This window comes from Syngnathoides biaculeatus, chromosome 14, assembly GCF_019802595.1.
Source record: "Syngnathoides biaculeatus isolate LvHL_M chromosome 14, ASM1980259v1, whole genome shotgun sequence".
NCBI classification, from domain to species: Eukaryota; Metazoa; Chordata; class Actinopteri; order Syngnathiformes; family Syngnathidae; genus Syngnathoides; species Syngnathoides biaculeatus.
This window is the reverse complement of record NC_084653.1, coordinates 6,697,893-6,722,124: the sequence shown is the minus strand read 5'-3', so window position 1 is coordinate 6,722,124 and position 24,232 is coordinate 6,697,893. Positions and strand designations below refer to the sequence as shown.

The following is a 24,232-nucleotide window of genomic DNA, read 5'->3' as shown; positions in this document are numbered from 1 at the left end:
CATGGCTGATCCGAGCAGGGGCCTGAAGCCCCCAACAAGCTATTAGGATCATTGGGACACACAGACCCCTCCACCACAATAATGTGTTTGTATATATCCAGGGTTTATTGTTGCTATTGTACAGTTATTGTTTGCCTGAGGTTCTTTTAATAGTCATTCTTAGATGTTAATGGCCATCAATATCAGTCTTTGTTCTTTTAGGGTGGAAGTAAAACCAAAGTAAAACATCCTGGCATGTATTTGTAGAGTAATGATTTTTGATACACTTTAATGGACACAAATTCCTTGTGTGTTGTTACATACTTGGCCAATAAAGCTAATTCTGATGGATAAAGTTCTGGTTTTATTTAAATTTATGTAATTTCTTGTACTGTTCCAAGCAGCTTGATGCCTTTCTGTTGTAATGACTTATTTGCCGTCATGCACGTTAGACCAGAAGCTTGTGCTTTTCAGGACAGCTGCAGCCTACATAGTTTGATTTGAATGTGTGGCATTCAGTGACGTGCGCAAAAAGGTTTGACACTCCTTCGAGGACATCACAAGGGTTCAACTTTAACCATCATGAAGCCAGCGTGACTTCATTCCACAGAAGTAGGTTTATTCTTGCTGCTCACATGGCCCAACTATTTTGGTTCAGCTCAGAATGATGGAAAAAAAAAAAAAATCAAGTGCACAAGTGTTTTTAGAAAACAAATCTTTATACATCGTGCAGTCTATTTTTTTAAAACAATAAATCAGTCCCTTATTCAAACAAAAAAAATACTTTTTCCTCTCTTTAAAAACCTGATGTGACATTATTTACACTTCAATAAATACATGAGGTTTTAAAAAGATAAATAAGAAGGCGGGCATACGAACTGGCTTAATTTGCTATGCTACTTAGAAAAAATACAATAAAATAAAGGCTTCCTGATATTGCACATATAATACTGTATACTGTACAACAAGACAGCTCTTGTGTCCAACATGATGCTAGCTTTATCATTTTAGTCATAATCTAGATAACAGTGTGAACAAATGAATACACCGAGAGAATATCAAAAGTTGAGCAGCCTGCCAACATTTCCTGTTCATCCAAAACAAGAATTGCAGCACACACAACATGGAGCCATTGATCTGATGTGGCCCATTAATCTCCTGCGGGACGGGGTGAAAGTTCATTGATGTGCCAGATGGGGAAGTCAATACAAGTATACAGAGTTTACTTGAAAGAATAAAGCAACTGCAGAGGAGCCACTAAACATTTACATTTCTGCCAACATAAAAACATTGGATCAAGCTCATCAAACTTTGTCATGCCACTACGTTCAAACACAATAACGAAAAGGCTTCACAAATGTGGTAGCAATCGGATTAAAAAGTTGGTTCCCCAGGTGCCTGGAAATGGCCCAAATAATCATAAAACAGCCATTTCAAACCACTCCAACCTAATATCTGTTTTTGGTATGACTTATTGACATTTTTAGGGGTTTTTTTCACCCCCCCACCCCAACCCCTAAAATAATTGACATTGTAATGCCAAAGTACTACTTCTACATCAACCTCCTGAATTCACTTCAACAATTTTCCTCAGAACCGAGTTGTTACAAGTCAGCAAAGCACTTCTTTTGTCTAAATAAAGATCCTCAACCAACTTCAACTTAGTTCCTTGGCGCAAAATGCCACCATGGCCAAACTATGTCCACTGCGATTGGCTAGCAACCAGTTCATTGTGGACCTTGCCTCCTGACCAATGACAGCTAGGATGGCTCCAGCACTCAAGACACTCATGAGGATAAGCGGCTCAGAAAATGGATGGGTTCGGTAAGTTTCTCACCCAATAACAGAGGATTGGTGAGAAAAAAAAAAAAAAAAAAAAGCAAACCCCATGAATTTGCAAATGCCTAAGCACGGATACACGATTCACTGACATCGCGCTACATCTGATTGGCAAATGTCATGTTGGTGAGTAAAGACAATTTTGGAGGTGGGGTTTTCAAAAACTTGGAAACTCAAGTAATTTTCTGAATGGAGGAGGTAAACTTGCAAAATGAAACATTCAAACTAATTCATTTTCCCTAAAAACAAGTAGTACCATCAAATTCAACTCATATTGTGCTTCCTCCCTAAAGAAAACTAAAAACTAAACAAAAGTTTAACCCACAGATTCTCATCATACATCATTACACTAAATAATTATCAACATATTTCCCCACCGCAGGAAGAGCAAATGAAATGGCCCTAAAAGGATAAAGTTTGCTGTCGTTAGAGTTATTAAATCAAACAGGGAATGGGGCTTGGGGACGGCCTCCTGGGTTGTCTCCTCTGTTGCCAGCAAAAGCTTTGTTGCCCGGATGCTAACCTTTGACCTCTTGAGGGAGGAACGTGTAACGAGATGCTAGAGAATAAAGGAGGTTAAACAGGAAAACAAATTGGAAGACAAGTTGACACACAATTACAATGCTAAACTTGCTTATTACAGTAATAAATTTGAAATGAAATCTAATGGCAACATTAACACAAAAGAAGAAGAAAAAAAAAAAGAAGAATGGAGCGAGAAAGGCACTTTCATTTTTTTCTTTTTGCTTCCACTCTGATGTGGCGTCACTACGTGTGGTGCACCTCGTGGAACATGAGCTCGCGCGGAATCGGCGTCTCGGGGCCATGGACAGCGGCGGCGCGGCGCTCGAACGCAGACACCATCTGCTTGACCACCTCGTCGAAGAACACATGCGCCAGCTGCGAGTGGATGAGGGAGCGGAACTCAAAGGAGATCTGAGGAAGATGGGCCCAAAGATTAAAATCTAAACCTTTCACATCCAGTTTGAAATTGTTTTTATTGGAAGAAAGTAAAACACTATCATTTACATTACAATTCAAACTGAGCTTCACTGCGTTTCTGATGTTTAAAAATGTTTATCATTACACCACAGGTATGAATAGGTAGATACGACACACCCCTTTTGAGCTGCGTGCCCGGGGGGTGATGCTAAGGTAGGAAGGTAAAAGTCATCAGCCCCCGTGCATTTATGACAAAAAAACATTAGGTTTTAGTGATTATTTCATATTCAGCATCTTTATATTGTATTATTTAAGCCCCTTAAGAAATGATTGGCACATTGCATTCATGGCGATGACCAGACAAGCCTCACTAAAATTAAGCCATTACAACAGCAGAAAGGAAGAATGCTTAAAGTGCCACTGTCATGAAATGCATGATTTTTACTATGTTATTAATGAAAAAACGGCAGCCAACATGGACCCATGTCTTTTTTTCACCACAAATTGACCATGATTTTGACGTATACAGATTTTTTTAATTCCCGCCATGAAAATCCTCGAGGGATTTGTTTTCGAGAAGAAGCAGGAAGTGACGTACATGGCACGAACGCCCTCAAGTGGACTCGTTTGTTTCTATTAGTTTTACCTCCGGGAAGGTAGCTCGTTGTTCCTTCGTGTTAGCCAAAATGCCGGCTTGTTGGATCGCTGGACATTGCTTGAACACTTGGGAGGATGGATTTACCCTTCATAAGTTTGCAAGAGACCCAGTTCGTCATGAAAAAAATGATTGCTTTGTGGGTTCCAAATGACAGGTAGGCGTTTATAAAGCTACTAAAAAAAAAATTTGCTGGGGGTGGGGGGGGCGTAATCCATAAATCAGGGTTGCTAAATGTGTCGATGTGCGCATCGGAAGGCTTCCGTGCAGCAGCCGCTGAAAGAGGGCCTCCGCAGGCCTTGTGGATCGCCAAGGCCGAGCCGGCCATTGTTAATCCCCATTGGCCTTGTCGACAAGGTGGCTCATGTCTGCCACGCAAGTGGGTCTTTTACACCGCTGCGTGGAGGTGTATAGGGCAGGGAGGTGGTTTGGCAGTGATCGCATGTCATCTAAATATGGGTTGAAACAATAGGGGAATATTGCCCCGGACAATTCACTTGGTTGTGAGATGTTTTCTTCGAAAAGAGCTTCAGTGTCTGAAGGGGCGTGTCTTACAGTAGGGTTTTCAATGGCGCATGTGCAGGGTGACGTCACGGACAGTAAACGCAGCCAATATGGCGTCCACTTGGATGTCGAATGACAGTTCCGCAACTTTGCGCAAGGATGACGTGCTCTCTGCTGATATTTATTTTTTCATGTAGACATTGAAGTAAATAATCTTATATGTATTTTTCATTTCAATAACTATGTTAGAATGTTTATAGGAATGATATTAGACCTTTGAAAAAAATAAATCAATTCCAAAGCAAAATATTTACTTAACACTGGATAAGATCAGGTGGCACGGTGGAGCAGCCCTCCATTTGGGGAGTTTGGATGTTCTAATCGTGCCTGTGCGACTTTACTCCGGGTACTCCAGTTTCCTCCCACATCCCAAAATCAGAATATTTATTGGAGACTACATTGCCCCTAGGTGTGATTGTGAGTGCAGCTGTTTGTCTCTATATGCCCTGTGATTGGCTGGCAACCAGTTCAGGGTGTACCCCGCCTCCTGCCCGTTGACAGCTGGGATAGGTCTCCAGCACTCCCGTGAACCTTGTGAGGATAAGCGGCTAAGAAGATGAATGGATGGATGAATAAGATCAAATGCTAATGTTAGCAAGCTCCTCAATATGGTTTTCAATTGACTGCTAGCATTAAGATGGGAATTTGTAAAACAATGTGTGTCTTGTATTTAAATAAAAAAATGGGGGTAACTATTTCTTTCTTCCTCATAAGACCTGTTGGACCCCATGGGGCCAAGGGCCACTGAATTTCTTGCTTGTTATTGATTGCGCAGAAATTAATCTGAAAAATTACGTTAGTATACATCAATTGATGCTGACAAGGCGCTTTCGCCAACAATTATTTATTTTTAGTACAACCAAATAAATACATTTTACAAATTTACAAAGAAACCACAATTAGTAATGTATGCGTTGACATTTTGTGCTCATGTTGGATCGCCAGCCCCCTGTATCATGCTCAAAGTGGGCCAATGCACACATATTTAACTCCATGGTAGCGACATTGTTTATCTTATTGACGTTCATCTCAAAATGTACTTACATCAAAGTCCACAGTGCAGGTCCGTGGGTAGCCAGGCAAGCCAGGACTGAAGCGCCAAATTGTTTCCAGGTGGTTGAACAGTTTGCCGTCTGAGCAGGATGCCTGATGGACAACAAGAGAGAAAAAAGGTTCACAGCTTTGTAAGATTATACATCAAATAGATTTTCCCAATTAATTGGTTCCAGCACCCAAAAAAAAGAAACATTTTCCCAAGTGTCAAAGAAAAACAGCTCTGTAATGTAGACTATTTAAATATTAAAAGAATTTAAAGCAAACTTATACATACAGAGCAAGGATGCATTCCAACTTTTGACTGGTGTATGTATACCTTGACCAGATGGGGACGCACTGTGGTGACAAGCGAGGTGTAGTTTTCAGTCACTGGTGGGAAGCCCACAGTGAGTTTGGCCTTGCAGTATCCAGTCCGCTTGAAGATGACGTCGGACTTCTTGCACCAAGGAACAAAGAGGCGGTAGTCCTCCACACCGGCAACCACGTCATACATCTGTTGCATGGAATAACTCCAAGGAAAAAAAAAAAAAAAAAAAAAAAAGAGTCAAGTTAATAGATCTAATTTTTGTGGCATGGTGTTGCTGTCATACAGTGCCATGAAAAAGTATTTGTCCCCCAACCATATCTATCACACACAATGGTTTCAAATCATCAAACCAATCTTAACATCACCCAGAGACAACCCAAGGAAAGACAAAAGGCAGTTTTCAAATGACAATTCAATCTATTAAGGCACAGATAGAGCCAAACCTTTCTGACCCTCTGTGAAAATGTAATTGCCCTTCCCTTGTTAAATCAGCAAGTCACTATGACTAACCACACATTTGTGACAGGTGAGTTCAATTTAGCAATCCACACCCAAACCTGATTACCACCGTATTTGTTGACTCAAGAAATCACTTAGAATCTCTCAGAGAACGTGAAGTAGTGTACAAGATCTCAAGAACAAATGAATTCCTTTGGATCATGGTATAATGCAAGAAGAAACGTGAAAAAAAGTGATTGAAATCCATTAGTCTGGAAAAGGTTACAAAGCCATTTCCAAGGCTTTAGGACTCCAGCGACATTGTCAGGGCCATTATCCAAAAATGGAGAAAACTGGGAACAGTAGCAAACCTTCCCAGGAGTGGACGACCAAATAAAATTATTCAAAGAATGCGACGACGACTCATCCAGGAGATCACGAAAGAAAATTCGAAAGACAAGCAGGCCTCGCTGGCCTCAGTTAAGGTCAGTGTTCATGACTCTACCGTAAAAGAAAGACACTGGTCTAAAATGGCATCCATGGGAGAGTTCCCTGAGGGAAATCCCTACTGTCCGGCCATCAGTTCATGCCATCAAATTCAAGCGCCCTTGGATCATGCAGCAGGACAACGATCCAAAACACACCAGTTGAGAAAAAAAACAAAATTAAGGTTCTGGACTGGCCAAGTCAAAATCTAGAATTTGAGTTATTGTTGCCAAGGGTGGCACAGCCTGTTATTAGGTTCAGCGGGCAATTACCTTTTCACAGAGTGTCAGAAAGGTTTGGATTTTTTATGTGCCTTAATAATTCAAATTGTCTTTTGAAAACAGCATTTTGTATTTCCTTGGGTTTTGTGTGCGATAGATGCGAAAAGAGAATAGAAATCAGAAAGGGGGTGAATACTTTCTGACAGCAACTGTAGGTCAGTATTGCTCAGTACAGGTCAATACAATGACTTTGGATTTTGGCTTCATTGGACTTTCAGCCACAATTAAAGCAGAAGTTTTTATGTTCTCAACCAAGGTTTAGCGCCGTTATGGATTTGATGTTGGCAGCTTTCTCCAACTTGTTACTTAGCTGTGGTTTTGATAAGACTCAACCAGAATATATGAGCAGCTATTTGTGAACAAGGGACTTTGCTTTGAATCTTCTTCTGTTAGGTTCTTCAACTAAGTACTTCTATGTTTGTCAATTGTGATCAGACAAAATTATTTATTTTGGTTATACATTAAAAGTTTGACATATTATTCGTTGACTTCAGGACGCATCCTTAGGCACCGCTACCCCTCACTCTGTTGGACTGCCCTGTGTCAACCGTTGAGACCTTCCAGTTCCTGGGAATTACAGTCTCAGAGCCCCGAAAGTGGATGATCAACATCCACTCCATCCTCAACACGGCGAAGCAACAGCCTGCCACAGGAGCTGTTGACGCAATTCTACACAGTAGTCATTGAATCCGCCCTGTGTTCATCAATCACAGTCTGGTTTGGTGCTGCCACAAAAAACAAAGAAACTCTGACTGCAATGGACAATCAGGACCGCTGAAAAGGGTTAGGGTTAGCGACCCTCGAGGTCTACCACCCTGCCAGAACTGAGAGAAGAGCATGCAAAATCCTCTTGGATCCTTCACATCCTGTTTACCACCTTTTCCAGCTCCTTCCCCCAGGTAGACACTACCAAACAATGTAAACTACAAATAGGAGACATTCAAACAGCTTCTTCCATTTTGCAATTAACTAATTTCTCAACAGCTTCTTCATCAACAGCTCATATCTTGAGGCTCCACTGTGCTGATAAGTTTTGGGATATGATAATTATTCTAGGCTTTTCACTAGTTGTCGACCTCAACTTGCTGTGGTAGAAATATGAATTTCAAATAAATGGGAAAGACTAATAGATAATAATAATAAATAGATCTACACCCATTATTAATGTTGCATACCAGGCGGAAAAAATGTAAAGGCCCAAATCTACAACATTTCTTGACGCAAAGGTCCGGGAATATCATTTACTTTCTATTTATTGTGATAAATATACATTTCAACAGCCTGCCTACTTATCTACATTAGCTTGTAATCAAGACCTTAGTCAAATCCAAAAACCTTCTAGAATTTATTATGGTCAAGTAACAGAACTAAATAAATATGACTGCTTATATGTACAGTTATGCTAATATGTTTACATACCGTGACACAATTTGTTATTTTTAAATATGACTGAGAATGGAACAGGGACGACTGATATTTTCTTGATGATTATGTTTTTGTTTAATGATTGTGCTTTTCTGAAATGTCTCACAGTTTAATTGGAAGCCCATTAAAAATAAAATGAAATTACTTCCTATGGGCTCACCACCTGTGGGAAGGAACATAGGAGTCGGGTGCAGTGTGAGCTGGGCAGTGACAAGTGACCTTGGCGATCCGATCCCCAGCTACAGATGCTAGTTCTAGGGACGTGGAAGGTCACCTGTCTGGCAGGGAAGGAGTCCGAGCTGGCGTGTGAAGTCGAGAAATAACGACCAGATATAGTGAGGTTGGCCTCCACACACAGCTTGGGCTCTGGTACCGGTCCTCTTGAAAGGGGTTGGACCCTCTTCCATTCTGGAGTTTCCCACGTTGAGAGGCACTGAGCAGCTGTGGGTATACTTGTTGGCCCCCGGCTTGGCGCCTGTATGTTGGAGTTCACTCTGGAGGACGAGACGGTAGCCTCCCTCCGCCTTTGCGTGGGGATGGGTCCTGACTGTTGCTTGTGCCTATGCACCAAACAGGTCACGACCTCTGGGTCAAGAGAACAATAGCCCAAATGAAAGCAGCTGAAATGAGTTTCTTCCACAGGGTGTCTGGGTTCTCCCTTGAAGATAGGGTGAGAAGCTCAGTCATCAAGGAGGAGATCAGAGTAGAGCAGCTGCATTGAGAGGATCCAGATGAGCTGGGTTCCTGATTCAGATGCCTCCCGGACGCCTCCCTGATGAGGTGTGCCAGGAACGGCCCACTGGGAAGAGACCCTCGGGATGAAGCAGGACATGCTGGAATAGCTGTATGAAATAGTTGGGTAGAGGGAAGTCTGGGCGGGCCTTCTAAAGCTACTGTCCCTGCGATCTGACCTCGGAGAAGCAGTGGAAAATGGATGGTTGGATGAAAATCAAATTAGTGGGTACAAAAGCAAGTAGATAAAGACGGATATATATTTGTATAAATGCCACTCTTCCTCCATTTGACTTTTTTTGTACGCAGAGCACATTTCAGTTTTATCTGGAGCATGTCCCATTTTTGTGTATTATGTGGTCGTATAAATATTTCCTACACTCCTTGAAAATTGCTAGAAGGTGTGGGCTTCCAAGTCATTTTGTCCTTTATCACAAGCGGCAAGCACTCTGTAACACTAGCTGTTATGTAATAATCCCAAATATATGTTTGGAGGAGAGGCTGTGTCACAGTCTAGGATTTCAATCCTCATCTGGTGTTAAAAGGTTGTGTGTGTCTGTGTGACTGTTACATAACTTCATTGCATGAAACACAAGACAGCGCTGTGCCCCCTATTGTGACATTAGACTCAAATCAACATTTCCCTTTGAGTTCAGTTTCTCGATAAATCTTTTTCTTTAATGTACAGGCATTGTTTAGTCAAATGTAACAGGCACTAAAAATATAATACAATAAAACACATACCCTTCCCAAAATTTGAATGTCATGCAAATGCTTATCAATTGTTGATTAATTGATCTACAATTCAATTAAAAATGGTAAACTTTCATAGATTATATACATTCAAGGCTCACAATTTCAAGCACATATTTGTTTATTTTTACACAATTTGGGCTTCAAACTCATAAAACTGACAAAATCAGGAATGCAAAAGATTACAATACTTTGAAGAAAATCAGCCCAAATAGGTTTTAAATTCGGTGTCACAGACCTATATCAATTAATAAAGGAATTCCAAAAATTAGACAAATTAACTACCCCCCCACTCCCACCCAAAACTAAAAAATAAAAAAAACAATCAGGTACACTCTTATGGTAACTTTTGATTAAAGAAAACAGAGTGTACCAACACCCGAAAAGGACATTGCACCCCATATTATGACTGACTGTGGATATACAAAGTGTCTTGTGAACGTATTCAGGCCCCTTGAACTTTTCAACCTTTCAGCACATTTCAGGCGGCAAAATTTAAATTTTTAGTGAAGATTCAACAACAAGTGGGACACAATCGTGAAGTGGAAAGAAATTTTTGGGATATTTTATACTTTTTTAACAGGTAAAAAAATGAAAAGTGGGGTGAGCAATATTATTCGGCCCCTTTACTTTCAGGGCAGCAAACTCCCACTAGAAGTTCAGTGGGGCTCTGAATGATCCAATGTTGATTGATGATGATAAATAGAATCCACTTGTGTGTAATCAAGTCTTCGCATAAATGCACCTGCTCTGTGATAGTCTCAGGGTTCTGTTTAAAGTGCAGAGAGCATCATGAAGACCAAGGAACACACCAGGCAGGTCCGAGATATTGTTGTGGAGAATATTAAAGCGGGATTTGGATACAAAAAGATTTCCCAAGCTTCAAACATCTTAAGGAGCACTGTGCAACCAATCATATTGAAATGTAAGGATTAACAGACCACTGCAAATCTACCAAGACCCGGCTGTCCCTCTAAACTTTCACTTCAACCAAGGAGAAGATGATCACTCTGGATGAACTGCAGAGATCTACAGCTGAGGTGGGAGTGTCTGTCCATAGGACAAAAAAACAGTCGTACACTGCACAAATCTGGCCTTTATGGAAGAGTGGCAAGAAGAAAGCCATTTTTCAAAGATATCCATAAAAAGACTCGTTTAAAGTTTGGCACAAGCCACCTGGGAGACACACCAAACATGTAGAAGAAGGTGCTCTGGTCAGATGAAACCAAAATCGAACTGTTTGGCCACAACGCAAAGTTTGGCGTAAAAGAAACAGCTCATCACCCTGAACACACCATCCCGACTGTCAAACATGGTGGGGGCAGCCTCATGGTTTGGGCCCGCTTTTCTTCAACAGAGACAGGGAAGATGGTTGAAATTGATGGGAAGATGAATGGAGCCAAATAGAGGACCATTCTGGGGAAAAAACCTGTTGGAGTCTGCAAAAGACCTGAGACTGGGACTGAAATTTATCTTCCAAGAGGATAATGATCCAAAACATAAAGCCAAATCTACAATGGAATAGTTAACAAACAAACATATCCAGATGTTAGAATGGCCAAGTCAAACTCCATACCTCAATCCAATTGAGAATCTGTGGGCAGAGTTGAAGACTGCTGTTCACAAACGCTCTCCATCCAACCTGACTAAGCTCGTGGTGTTTTACAATGAAGAATGGGCAAGAATTTCAGTCTCTTGATGTGCCAAACTGATAGACAAACCCCAAGCGACTTGCAGCTGTAATTGCAACAAAAGGTGGCACTAAAGTAAGTTTCTTTTGGCTTGTCCTGTTAGGGGTTGCCACAGCATGACATCTCAGATGAACGCACATATTAGTTTGGCACAGTTTTTACGCCGGATGCCCTTCCCGACGGGAAGTGGAGGCCCCAGTGGGATATAAACTCATGACCCCTGGTTTACCAAACCAATGCTCTTTGCACTGAGCTATGGGGCTCTCACTGAGCTAAACGGCTACAAAGTATTGATCCAACGGGGCCGAACAATATTGCACGCCCCGCTTTTCAGGTTTTTATTCGTTAAAAAAGGTTGAAAATAGCCAAAAAATTTCATTCCACTACATGATTTTGTCCCACTTGTTGTTGATTCTTGACAAAAAATTTTAATTTCATATCTTTGTTTGAAGCCTGAAATGTGGCGAAATGTTGAAAAGCTCAAGGGGACTGAATATATATATATATATATATATATATATATATATACATATATACATACACATACACATACATACATATACACACACACACACACACGCATAAATACATACCCAATGACGCGTCTCTCAGCGTATTCCCTTCTCTTAGAGAAGGTATTGCCAATGTTGAAGAAGGAGCGCGCAGAAAAGACAATACTGCGGCCAGGCAGGGTGGCGCCCAGCAAAGGGGGCAGATGTGTCATCAGGATGCCATATGATGGTAAGTGTCTATGGGACACACAAAACATATAATGACATATTTATATGTAAACGGAACACCTTAGCCCAGTTTTAGTTCTGACATAACATCAGGAACACAACACCTCTGAATCTTACATACCTTTAGGGTTGGCCATGCAGAAGAAATTTCTTGATGGATGAGAAAATGAATGATCCCTTCTTCAGTTTTGAGCACAATCAGCTTCTTTCCCACATTTCCCACAATCAGCTTCTTTCCCACATTTCCAATCCTCAACACTAAAAAAACTAGCATTTGTGGACTTTTCTTTACTGTGTTGCTTTTCTCTATCACTGGCTATAATGTGAGTAGTATAAGATCCGTAACAGAGGGAGGAGTTCACCTGTGTGGTACTTTCATCAATTATTTGATTCCAAAATATGATAATATATATGTTTTCCTGGGTTATGTGTAAAAAGTCCAAAAATGATATTTGATCTTCTGTTATGGCTCTCATGAGCCACTTTTGTTCAAATGTACAAGCCAACACAAACAATGTGTAGCCGAATGATTTTTGATGAGAAATACAACATGCGAAAGCAGTACAGTGACAATATAACAGGTCAGCAAATTGCAAAAGGAATGCCGAGATATTGATGTGCTGTCTGTGGCTGCATTGGAAATCATTCACGGTCCAACAGCGATGTAAGGTAGAGTGGTGTCTCAAGTCAAGCATTCGATTGGCTGAGTTTTTGCTTTGAACTGCAAACCCAAACTTGACAAACGAGTGCTGTATGGTGGCAGGAGGCTACACTCAGTGGAATCCTGGAAGAACAGACTTTACCTTGATAAAGACTAATAGGGATTCTAATAAACTTGAAACTGATTTGACAAGAAGGGTCACTTTAGGCTTAGTCTTTAAGTTGTACATTGCCATTACCACTTTGATTTTATTTGAAAATTATAAAATGAGTTACAATGACACACTGCATATTTGAAACTACCACAGCTCCCATCAAACATACAATGGAAAACGCCACAGCAATTAAAAATTTAACATCAAGTAAATACAATAATGCCAACAGGATAACTGAAAGAACTTGAAGCTATGGACAAAAGATCTATTTTACTTGGCAGGGAAGTTAGAAAAGCATTGGCTCACCTGCCAGGACTCATTCTAAAATCCATAGGGTTCGATATGACATCGGTACACCCTTTGCAGCTACTGTGTAACAGCTTCAAGTCCTCTGGGAAGGATGTCCATAAGGTTTAGGAGTGTGTTTATGGGAAGTTTTGACAATTCTTCCAGAAGCGAATTTGTGAGGTCACACCCCCGATGATGGACGAGAAGGCCTGGCTTGCAGTCTCCGTTCTTATTCATCCCAAAGGTGTTTTATCAGTTTGAAACTCAGGATTCTGTGCAGGTCAGTCAAGTTCATCCACACCAAACTCTCTCTTCAATGTGTTCATGGACCTTGATTTGCATACAGGGTGACAACAGTGTTAAAAATGGAAGAACTGTTCCCAGGTGGGAGGATGGTGTTGTCCAAAATATTGGCTCCTTATTTCCAAAGAAAGGAACCCTGAAGCATACCAAGAATTTTTGACAATTCATTAGTCCCAACTTTGTGGGAACAGTTGGGGGAGGGCCCCTTCCTGTTCCAACATGTATGTGCAACAACTTAAAAAGCAATATCAATCAAGATTTGGATGTTTAAGTGTTTCATGTATATGAACTTGACTGGCTTGCACAGTGTCCTGATACCAACCAGACTGAACACCTTTGGAATGAATTTAAGTCCAGACAGAGAGCCAGGCCTTCTCGTACAACTTCACCCTGTGACCTCACAAATGTCCTTTTGGAAGAGTGGTAAAAAAAAAAAATCCTTACGCACGTTTGAACCCTCTGGGAAACTTCTTTAGAAGAGTTAAAGTGGTTGTAGCTATAAAAGGGGGCCCAATGTCAGATTAAAACCCAAGAATTAACAAGGAGATGTCACTTGAGAGTTTACAGTCCCTTCTAAACAAAAGACCAGAGAGCTCTTTATGGGAGAAAAGGAAACTAATTTAAAGCTGAGAGAAGGGGGAAAGCAAAACACATTTATTTACTGAGACCATTTCATACACAAGGTAACAATGAGTTTTACATGATCAAAAGCATACAAAAACAAGAGGAAAAACAATCTTATGAACAGTTAAAAACAATATTATGAACAGTTAAGACAGAAAAAAATAAAAGTACAAATAAAGTTGTGGACATGCGTACATTGGTAGGTATGTTTACTCTCGGCTGTCACGTCCCCCCACAATGCCTTTTCCTTGTCACTCACCCTTCTCTTTGCATAGTCAACCAATGACAAAAGTAAATGAACATAATTGTTTTATTATTCTTTACATTATATACTTTGAATGCTTATTTTGGGCACGGGGGAAGGTTGGAACAATTTCGGCCATTTGCAAGTGAAAAAAAGCTCCTACTTACAAAAAAAATTCACGTTACGGAATGACTTCCGGAACTAATTAATTTCATAACTAGAGATACCACTGTACGATACAAAGCATGAGGGGGAAAAAAAAGTTTTAACCTGGATTTAAAAACATTCACACCTGGGCCTGACGTATTTCTATTGGCAACTTGTTCCATTTGTTCTGGTCAGAACCGGAGCTGCAGCATTCTGAATGATCTGCAGATGTTTAATGCACTTTTTTGGAAGCCTGAGATGTTTAACAGCCATATGTTGACTGGATATGCAAAGTATTTAGACGCACTTAAATTTTTTACTCTTTGTTATACAAGCGCAGAGTTGGCCAACCAGTAAGAGATCAAGAACCACATTTTTTTTTTTTATTGTTACTGCAAAGAGCCACATCATCCATGAAAGAACCAAAGAGCCATATGATACACATGAACATCATTCCCCCTCACACACATAACTTTGCTCAGCCAGATTTATTGGAAATGTCACACACCACCATGATGAGAAAAAAAAAAAAATCAACTCCTTCATAGTACCGAGACTACAGGGCAAGGTGTCCTCTTTCTCACATCAGACACACTAGCAGTTCAATCAAGTCTTGTCTTGTATGTCACAACTCTCATCTAATGCAACACTAAAATACTCAATGCTTGGTCTGAGTCCAACTGTAGATCAGTAGCCGTGCTAATGTCTGATATTCTCTGAGAGTGTTGAAGGTCTGATACCATTTTTTTAAGATTTTTGTTTTCAGGACGCAACATTTCAGAGACATCACCAAGGCTTTTTTTAATAGATTACCCTTCATTGTATGAATTTTTGCCCCTTGCAATGTTCCAATGCACTTAATAAGATGTGAGTGTTAGTCTCTGGATGCTTCATTATCTTTTTAAACTGCATCCGCTATTCACTGTGATTTTTCAAAGTGACTAAATTCCAGGCCAATGGCCAGGCCAAATTCCAGGCCAATGTTAGCGTGGAGTGAGATGACGTGAGGATTTGAAGCTGTGAAATGGAAGAGATGTCGGACACAAAGGGCAGAGTGGCTTGCCAGTTTTCCGAAAATTCGTGTTAACCTCTTCCGTTGCAGCCATGTGACCGTGGCTGGGAAATGCAGCAGAAACATTCTATTTTGGCGGGAAGAGTAAAAAGGTACTCTTCCCCAGTAGCCATCGTAGTATTTTTCCCTTTCTCACCCTGCCACTGACCAGTCTCATTTCACTGACAAGTCGTCGCACAAAACACACACATGGTGAGCTTGTTGTCCCAATACCAGTAACAACTGCAATAAACTCAAGCAAAACGTGCACCCAAATACTGTAATAAACACAAGCAACACTCTCTCGCAACTACCTTCATGAACTCAAGCAAAGTGCGAATGCACACACATGAACAGAACTTCAATATGATTTTGTGCCTTTTCAAAAGCCGCACGAAACGAGGCAAAGAGCCGCAGGCTGCTCGAGAGCCTCAGGTTGGCCACACTTAACTTGAGCATTTGCCAAAATTGTTTTAATTATTTTTCATTAATGTACACTCAGCACCCTATAGTGACAGAAAAACACAGAATTGTTGAAATTTTTGCAGATTCGCTAAAAAAGAAAAACTGACACAGTCACAAGTATTCACACTTAATAGAATCATGAGTCTTTTTGTGCCACTTTTTTGTCATTTCGTTATGCAAGTCCTCTCCAGTTCTGTCATGTAGGATGGCAAACATCGGTGGACAACAATTTTCAGGTCTTTAAATCAGGACTCTGGCTGGGCCATTCAACAACAGTCATGGAGTTATTCTGAAGCTACGTGTTTGTTATTTTACCTGTGTGCTTAGAGTCATTTTCCTGTTGGAAGGTGAACCTTTGGCCCAGTTTGAAGTCCTGAGCACTCTGGAAAAGATTTTCGTCCGGGATATCCCTGTACATGGATGTATTCATCTTTCCTTATATTGGAACCAGTTTTCCTGTCCCTATAGTGGAAAAATGCCTTTAGAGCATGATGCTGGCACCACCATGATTCACTGTCTTCATTGTGTACTGTGGCTTGAATTCAGAGTTTGGGGGTTATCTCAAAAACTGTCTATGGCTCCTGTACCCCCCCCCAAAAAAAAAAAAACTCTCATCAGTGCATAAAATATTCCTCCATTTCTCTTGAGGCCAGGCAAATTGTAGCGTTTTCTCCACATGCCCCCCCCCCCCCACACACACACACACACAACAGAGGGCCTTGCGGGGGATTTTTGTAAATTAACGTCTTCTCACTTTCCCAATACTTACATTTAACTCCAGACTGTCTTTGATCATCCTGGAACTGATCATTGGCTGAGTCTTTGGCATTCTGGTTATTCTGTGATCCATTTTGATGGCTGTCTTTCACTTTCTGCTACGCATCTGGTTTAGCTTCCAATTTCAAGGAATGAGAGATCATTTCAAACAGCCTATAGTTTTTTGCAGGTCTTTATAAGTTTTTCAAACTTTTAATCAAAGTAAGGTGTTCTTCTGAAAAATGAGTTAAACGACCCATTTTCCTCTGGCTTTAAGGAGAGATCCATGTTCAACAAGTGTGGCTTTATCCTTAAATAGCGGCCACCTAAATCAAACCTGTTTTTCACAAAATGGATAGGTTTCCAATTAAGCCATCTTCTGTGACATAAAGGTCAGAGAACATGGGTGATAGGTGATGCTTGAAGTTTTTTCTATCGTTAATTTATCAGATTGGTCTAAGGACTGTGGTGATGTCATTGGAAAACTATCCATTGATGACCTCACTGCCACACTGCTTTTTTTTAAACACACCCCCATCAACAAATTGCCCAATTGAGTCCACTGTAGAAATTGCGTCGTCCGCGTCGCTGACCAATCAGAGGGCAGAGATCTGCATAAACCACGCCCCTTTTTGCACCCGCCGTTCCCTCAGACAACGTTGCATGGTCCAGTATAGCTTTTGTTAACGTTTTATCGCGTATTTGGGTTCTTTAACAACAGATATGGTTAAGAGGTGTAGTCACAGACTTTATAATAGTGACGACAGGTATCCTGAAAGGCTAGTTGGTGGAGTTCAATTCGTACCGTTTCCCAAACCGAAGACCCAGTACGAAAAATGTCTTCGATGGATCAAACTTTGTGGAAGACCGCATCATCAACTGAATCCATCTAAAATCAACCGGAACAGAAGACCGAGTACGAAAAATGTCTTCGATGGATCAAACTTTGTGGAAGACCGCATGATCAACTGAATCCATTAACCGGAACAGATATGTTTGCACGAAGGTAAGCCCTATATTTGATTTTCAATACATGTCTCATATATATGAATTAGCAGTTCTTCGCTTGCATAACATAGCTACGTGTGAATGATTGACACACTTGATCTGTGTTGAGCGATATTTTGCGATGATCTGACTGCACAAACGTGTCTCTGTTCGGCACTCCCGAGCTAAGCTAAACCGGACTTTGTTTGTTTACACGAAGGTATGCCCTATATTTGATTTTCAATACATGTCTCATATAAATTAATTAGCAGTTCTTCGCTTGCATAACATAGCTAAGTGTGAATGATTGACACACTTGATCTGTGTTGAGCGATATTTTGCGATGATCTGACTGCACAAATGTGTCTCTGTTCGGCGCTCCCGAGCTAAGCAAAACCGGACTTGTTTGCACGAAGGTATGACCTATATTTGATTTTCAATACATGTCTCATATAAATGAATTAGCAGTTCTTCGCTTGCATAACAGACTTACGTGTGAATGATTGACACACTTGATCTGTGTTGAGCGATATTTTGGGATGATCTGACTGCACAAACGTGTCTCTGTTGGTGGCTCCTGAGCTAAGCTAAACCGGATTAGCGAGTCCTAAAAGCCTTCGACGTGCACCGAGACACCAAGACAGAAGGAAGGATGTTTGAGGACACTATAAAGTAGTGATTGTCGTACTCGGTCGGGACTTACGTAGGTTCGGCACTAATTCAAGAATAATTATTGAGGGGAGCGCGTGACGTTACACAAAGAAAACGAGAGAAACAACTCGTAAATCAAGCCTCGCCTTCTTCTTTTCCTTTATACGGTGGTTCACAAACGGCTATACAGATACACATACAGATTCTGCACACAAGTGTAATAGGTAACACGAAAATAGGAAACTGTCATTTACGTATTCGTCTTTGGGTTATAATATATTATATTATGTGGCTTCTCGGTCTTCCTCTGACTCCGGAAAGATCTTGGGCTAATATCAATGGTTTCTCCGTCGATATGCATGTAAATACCATTGAAATACCCCTCGCTGAAATACTTGAAGCCCTGCTGTCTGCTTTTCAACAATATTTCACTGTTAGCTAAGAATGCGAGTGAGAAATCAGTTGGTAAATCGGACAGTTTCGCTGTAGTCTTTTCTTGCTGGTCCATTTTTGCTAATTGTTTGTCTGAGGTTAGCACACGTGGAGTGACGTAACTTCAGGAGGCGTGGTTAAGTGCCCTGTATGAAGCGGTCAATTGTACAGGGTTAAGAGTGTGTATATCATGAATTCTGGGTCGTGTTATTTGCCGAGAATCAACTGTACCTCTGGTAACTTGTTTGACATAAAGCAATAACAAATAAAAATGTAGATTAATCTGGTTAGTCACATTGGACTGATATTATTTTGAACACTACTGTATGGCTCTGTGATATTTAAGTTTTCTTTAAAAAAAAAAAATCATTTTTTTCCATCAATATGGGGTACTGTGTGTACATTAATGAGGAAAAAAATGAACTTTAATGATTTAAGTAAAGTCGCTGATGGTGTACTGGTACACTCGCCTGATTTTGGTGCAGGAGCTGTGGTTTCAATTCCCACTCAGTGTTGGTGTCTACATTTACCCTGCAACTGAGTTAGTTGAAGTTCAGGGTGTACTCTGCCTTTTGCCCGAAGTCGGCTGGGATAGGCTTCAACACCCTGCAACCTTAACCAGGATAAGCAGTGTTGAAAATGGGTGGAGTGGGTGATTTTAGCAAATGGCTGCAATATAATGGTGAAAAATTTAATTGAGTTTGAGATTAGGTTGTAGTCCGTCTCTCTCCCAAAGTTAGCTGGAATAGGCTGCGGCACTCCCGTAATCCTTGTGAGGATAAGCGGTTTGAAAATAGCTGGATGAATACTTTACATACCCACTGTAAACACCATGAAATAAAAGGAGGAATTCTGAACTTTTGTCTTGTCTATTATGACCTGAATCCCAAATGCCTTCATCAGACAACAAAAAACAAAGGAAAATACCTAGCTATTAAAATACTTTTGGAGGAGCCTGTATGGGAGTCAAGGCAGGTCAGTGAATACTTTTGACACGATATTGTGTGCCTGCAGAAGACATGAGACATTGATGGGGAGTATTCACCCAAGAGAGGATTGCCACACATACCTTAATGAAAGAAGAACTAATGCCATGTGGTCTGCAAATGGTACCATGTGTTTGTATACAATTCCACGGTACTGGGTGCAAGTTTTCTTTCTTATTAAAATGAACTCTTGGAACATGACCACTGACGAGAGACACAGACAATTCCTAAATCACATGAGCGCCGTGAGTGGCATCAAGTGAATTTGTTGGGTGTTGGCTTGTTTACCCTCCATAAAAACCAGTTCATATCTTCACATTCTCTTCTATTATGTTTTGTATGTGTGAATATGAGCTTGGTTACATCTCATAATGCCAATTAATATTGTCACATTCTCTTCTATTGTCTTTTGGTAAAGTTTTTTTTTTGGGGTGACTGGAACAGATTACAATTCCATTCATTTTAATGGGAAAATATATTTTGAAATATTGCTGTTTTGAGATAACAACATGGTCACCGAATGAATTAAACTGGTACCGGAAGGCAGCACCGTTTCGTGATTACTATGGGTCCCACATCAATCTTTCCAGTCTTTTCTTTGAATGGAAGTTTAGATTTTATACAGGACTGATACAGATAAAAATTGTGTCATTGTGGCTGCTCAGTAGTTTTGTGCAAACCCCAATCATTTCAAAAACTTTGTCCATTCATACAGCTGAAAAAAAAAGTATTTTAAGAAATCATTCTTGTGTAAACAACTCCTTACTTGACATGAATCAAAAAAGTATTCTGTGGCCCCTTAAAGTAATAAAATCTGGCGCTTCTGCATCGTTGACTATTGGATTAGAGTTGTAATTTTAAGTGACTAAAATTCCACATGAACTACAAAAATGTACATGTAACGATGGCTTTATCACAGCTATCCCAAAGTTCCCGCTTTGAATTGAGACGTGCTACGGGTGAGTTGTCAGGCTGTAACTCAGCAAAGGATTTGACAGAATTCCAGGTTAGAAAAGGTCAGGGACGCTAACGTTAGTGGAGCATTAAAGATGTGAATTTAAACATTATTTCTGTTTAATTTTGGGTGTGGGGTGGTAGTGTTGAAAATCAAGCTCATAATACCCATTTAAATATATTAAAGAAAAAAAAGACTACTGTAATTGCAATAGAGGACAGGCACAGCGGTCCTCAAAAACACAATGAAAGAACTTCCTTGACAACTAGACCGAAGGAGTTTATTTATTTTCCACATGTGATTCCACCAGTTAATTTGATCAAGTTTGTTTTTTGGCAGGGGCTGCTGAAGTTGCACATTTGTATAGGATCATGTTACACAGAGCGGGTGTCAACAGTTTGGGTTGAGCTGGACAATGTTCTTTGCATACTGTTAAGATTTGGCTTGACACACCATCAATGGTAAACCTAATATTGGTGACATTGGGCAAAAACATCAAATCTGATACATACCAGCCAGCTCAAGGCACTCACCCATTCCTGCCCTCATGGCTCCAGGAAACTCAATCCTGACTGGTTGAAATGTGATACACTCGCCGTGTGACTGATTCTGATGGTCAATGAAAGTCCACCCTCAGAATAGAAGAAGGCCATCAATGGAGGGCAAAAAACACCCGTCCACAAACGTGAAATTTAGACAAATGCTATGTAACATCAAAAAGTCACTTCTGCTCCTGTTCAGTATGGGAACTATCGCTATGAACACGTGTTAGGGACTCCATACATTCATTGATTTTTAGAGAATCCATCCTAGTCATTTCATTGGTTGGAGTAAAGGAAATACAACCGTAACATTCCCTTAAGTATCGAACGGACGAGTCCCAATAGGTTTTTTGGGGGAAAAAAAAAATCCATCTGAAACGACTCCAGATAAGATTTGATTAAAATCGATTCATCATCCAGCCCTACAAAATTTTTTGCTCTCGGAAATTCTTGCTAGCTTGCGGGTTTACTTTTTTTCCAGTATCATGTGACTGAGCTGATTGTTTTGACAGAGGCATAAGGTGGATGTACCCGATTATTAAAAATAAAACTGCATTCACACAGTAGCGATCAAAAAATAATTTTGGCTTGCAACTGACTGGCACCCGCTATGACTGGTTAGAGTGTCTTCCTAACAGTTCTGAGGACCAGGGTTCAAATCTTAGCCCCAACTGTGTGGCATTTGGATGTTCTCCCCGTGCCGATATGGGTTTTCTCTGGGTACTCCGGTTTCCTCCCACATCACTAAAATATGCATTAACCGGAGACTCTAAGTTGCCCTAAGGTGTAATTGTGAGTGGGAGTGGTTGTTTGTTCATATCTGCCCTGCGATTGGATGGCAACCAGTTCAGGATGCACCCTGCCTCCTACCCGAAGAAAGCTGGGATAGGCTCCAGCACTCCAGCAATCCTTGTGAGGATAAGCTGCCCAGATAATGCATGGATGGATGACTGGCACTGCCCCGGGTGGGGTCTGGGGCGAACAGATCGTCCCGCAGACAGGTGCGACGCTGCTGTACAACACCGACACCGAAATTCCCTATCTGACCCAGTCGTCCTCCTACAATGGGGCATGCAAGCAGAAAAAGAACAATGTTGCACAAATTCCTCTCAAAAAAAGAAGAAAATGTTGGCCCATTCTCTCACTGGCCTGTGGTCTAGGACTTGTACACGACCCAGTGTTTTAGAACCTCTATTGTAGCCTATCCTTGTTTGGAGAACCCTGTATCTGCCATATGTGTATAGAGTAAACCAGGATGTTCAATATCATTTATTTCAGACAGATAGCAGTACAAAGTATTCACCCTTGAGTACTCAACAATACCACTAAATTTTTTGATACATATAACTTCATTTAACTCTTTAGGACAATGGGAGTGTTCACAGTGTTGTGACCAAATTGTCACGTGGTGTTCCGGTTGGTAAATAGGCTGTCCAAATCAAGGTCTGACTGGGAGTAACTGGATTATTATCGCTTAATGTGTTATTGTTTCATTATTTCCCAACTCACGATGAGTTGTGTTACATTATAGGCTGTACACACAGATTTGAAAAGAACTTTTGCAGCATTCCAAAGAAACCTGAAGATCATTGAAAGCTTTACATGGAACCATTACACGACAAGGGGAACTGGAAACTGTAGTGACCAAGCGTGTTTGCTTCTGGCAGTTTATAAAGTGGTTACTCAAACACTTATCCACACATTAACTTGTTTTGCAATCTAGACTTTCAATTTTACATACAATATTTTTTCCCATTCAATATTTGGAACAAAATAAATGATGAAAGATTAATCTTACATTAGTCAATAACATCCATGCTCACTTTAAATAGTTTAGGCTGACATTACTTTTGGTGATATTTTACATTTAATAGTAGACCTAATATCATACACAGATTACAATTGGTTTATGAGCCTTAGACTTGAAACAGTGAAATGATTAACATGTATGCATCATAAAACTTGTAGACATTCATGAAATATTTTGGGTAAACCTAAATTAAAAGTTTTCAATTATACACATAGTCTCAGGTGGGGCCAGATTTGAGTTCCATAGGTCCGTAATTTTGTATTTAAGGCAAATCCTGGTTGCCATCAGCAAATAAATACATTATCACAGTATATGGAAGCGGTTAACTCTTTCATCAATCAGTTTTAGGCATGTCAATATGACATTTCGTGAACACTCCCCAAACAGTTGCATTTTTTGATACATTTTTGTTTTTAAACTTTTATTTGGTCCAATTGTTACTAATGTTTTATGTTTAATACATTTCAAGTGAACCATTTTTTAGACACGGAATTTTTGTTTCCTAAATGTATGCACAGTGTTAATGTTCAAATTGTACAAAATTTACAGTGTCTTATAATAAAATGAGATTTGCTCTTAAAAGGTGCAAAACCTTGCTTTTACTTTGACACTTGGCCTACTACCTTCCTGTATAATTATAATAATATCGGTCATGATCGTGGTACTTGGCGAGTGAAGTATTTTTTTTAGGTGGTACTTGGTGTACATGGTTTGAGAAACACTGGATTAAACGTCCAATATCACTGAAAACATGAATTGGAATCATTAAGAAAATGGGTTACAGTTGACGAAAAGTTATAATTCAACTGCTTGGCTCTCAGCATTCACGCAAAAAAGCGAGTAGTTGGGTGGGATAGCGTACAGCTGCGTCTAGACTGAGTTTAAGTTTGGTTTTGCAGTTCTTTGTCGATAACAAACTAAGACAAGGGAAATGTGAGCGTTTTTCTCGCGGTCAAAGATGCTTGCAGCCAGTTCAAACCGGTTACGTTGCGCCACTACCAACTCCACATAATGTATTTACCTGACACTGCTCAGGGAGCGAACGTCCCGGCTGGACAAGGACTGTGACGGCTTCACACACGCTGCGATTTTTCTCAAGCTTCGAGCTCCTCTCGCCATGTTTCTCCCGTTGCAGGTTATTTTTTTTTCTAGTCCAGCTGTGAGCTCGTTAAGCGAAGAGACTCACTACACGAAGCCACGCCTTTTCTTCTGATTCCGCCTTTCGATTGGCCAGTCAAGTCACGTTGTCAGATGGTGATTGGATACGTGTACTGCGCGTCAACAAGGG

At 40.5% G+C, this 24,232-nt stretch overlaps 1 protein-coding gene across 3 annotated transcripts; it reads right to left on the bottom strand.

Moving 5' to 3' along the window:
- Nucleotides 1–699: 699 nt before the first annotated feature.
- Nucleotides 700–24,137, bottom strand: coq10b (coenzyme Q10B). Of its 3 annotated transcripts, none has more exons than XM_061841693.1 (6): nt 23,966–24,054; nt 21,126–21,224; nt 11,742–11,897; nt 5,352–5,544; nt 5,024–5,125; nt 700–2,754 (listed from the first exon to the last, which is right to left on the bottom strand). In XM_061841693.1, the coding sequence occupies exons 3-6, from the start codon at nt 11,870–11,872 to the stop codon at nt 2,587–2,589; spliced, it is 594 nt and encodes a 197-aa protein (XP_061697677.1). In that variant the 5' UTR covers nt 11,873–11,897; nt 21,126–21,224; nt 23,966–24,054; the 3' UTR covers nt 700–2,586. The 3 variants fall into 3 exon arrangements, with proteins under 3 accessions (XP_061697677.1, XP_061697676.1, XP_061697674.1); XM_061841692.1 differs by having other exon boundaries at nt 21,126–21,201; nt 23,966–24,024; XM_061841690.1 differs by lacking the exon at nt 21,126–21,224 and having other exon boundaries at nt 23,966–24,137.
- Between the last annotated feature and the right edge of the window lie 95 nt (nt 24,138–24,232).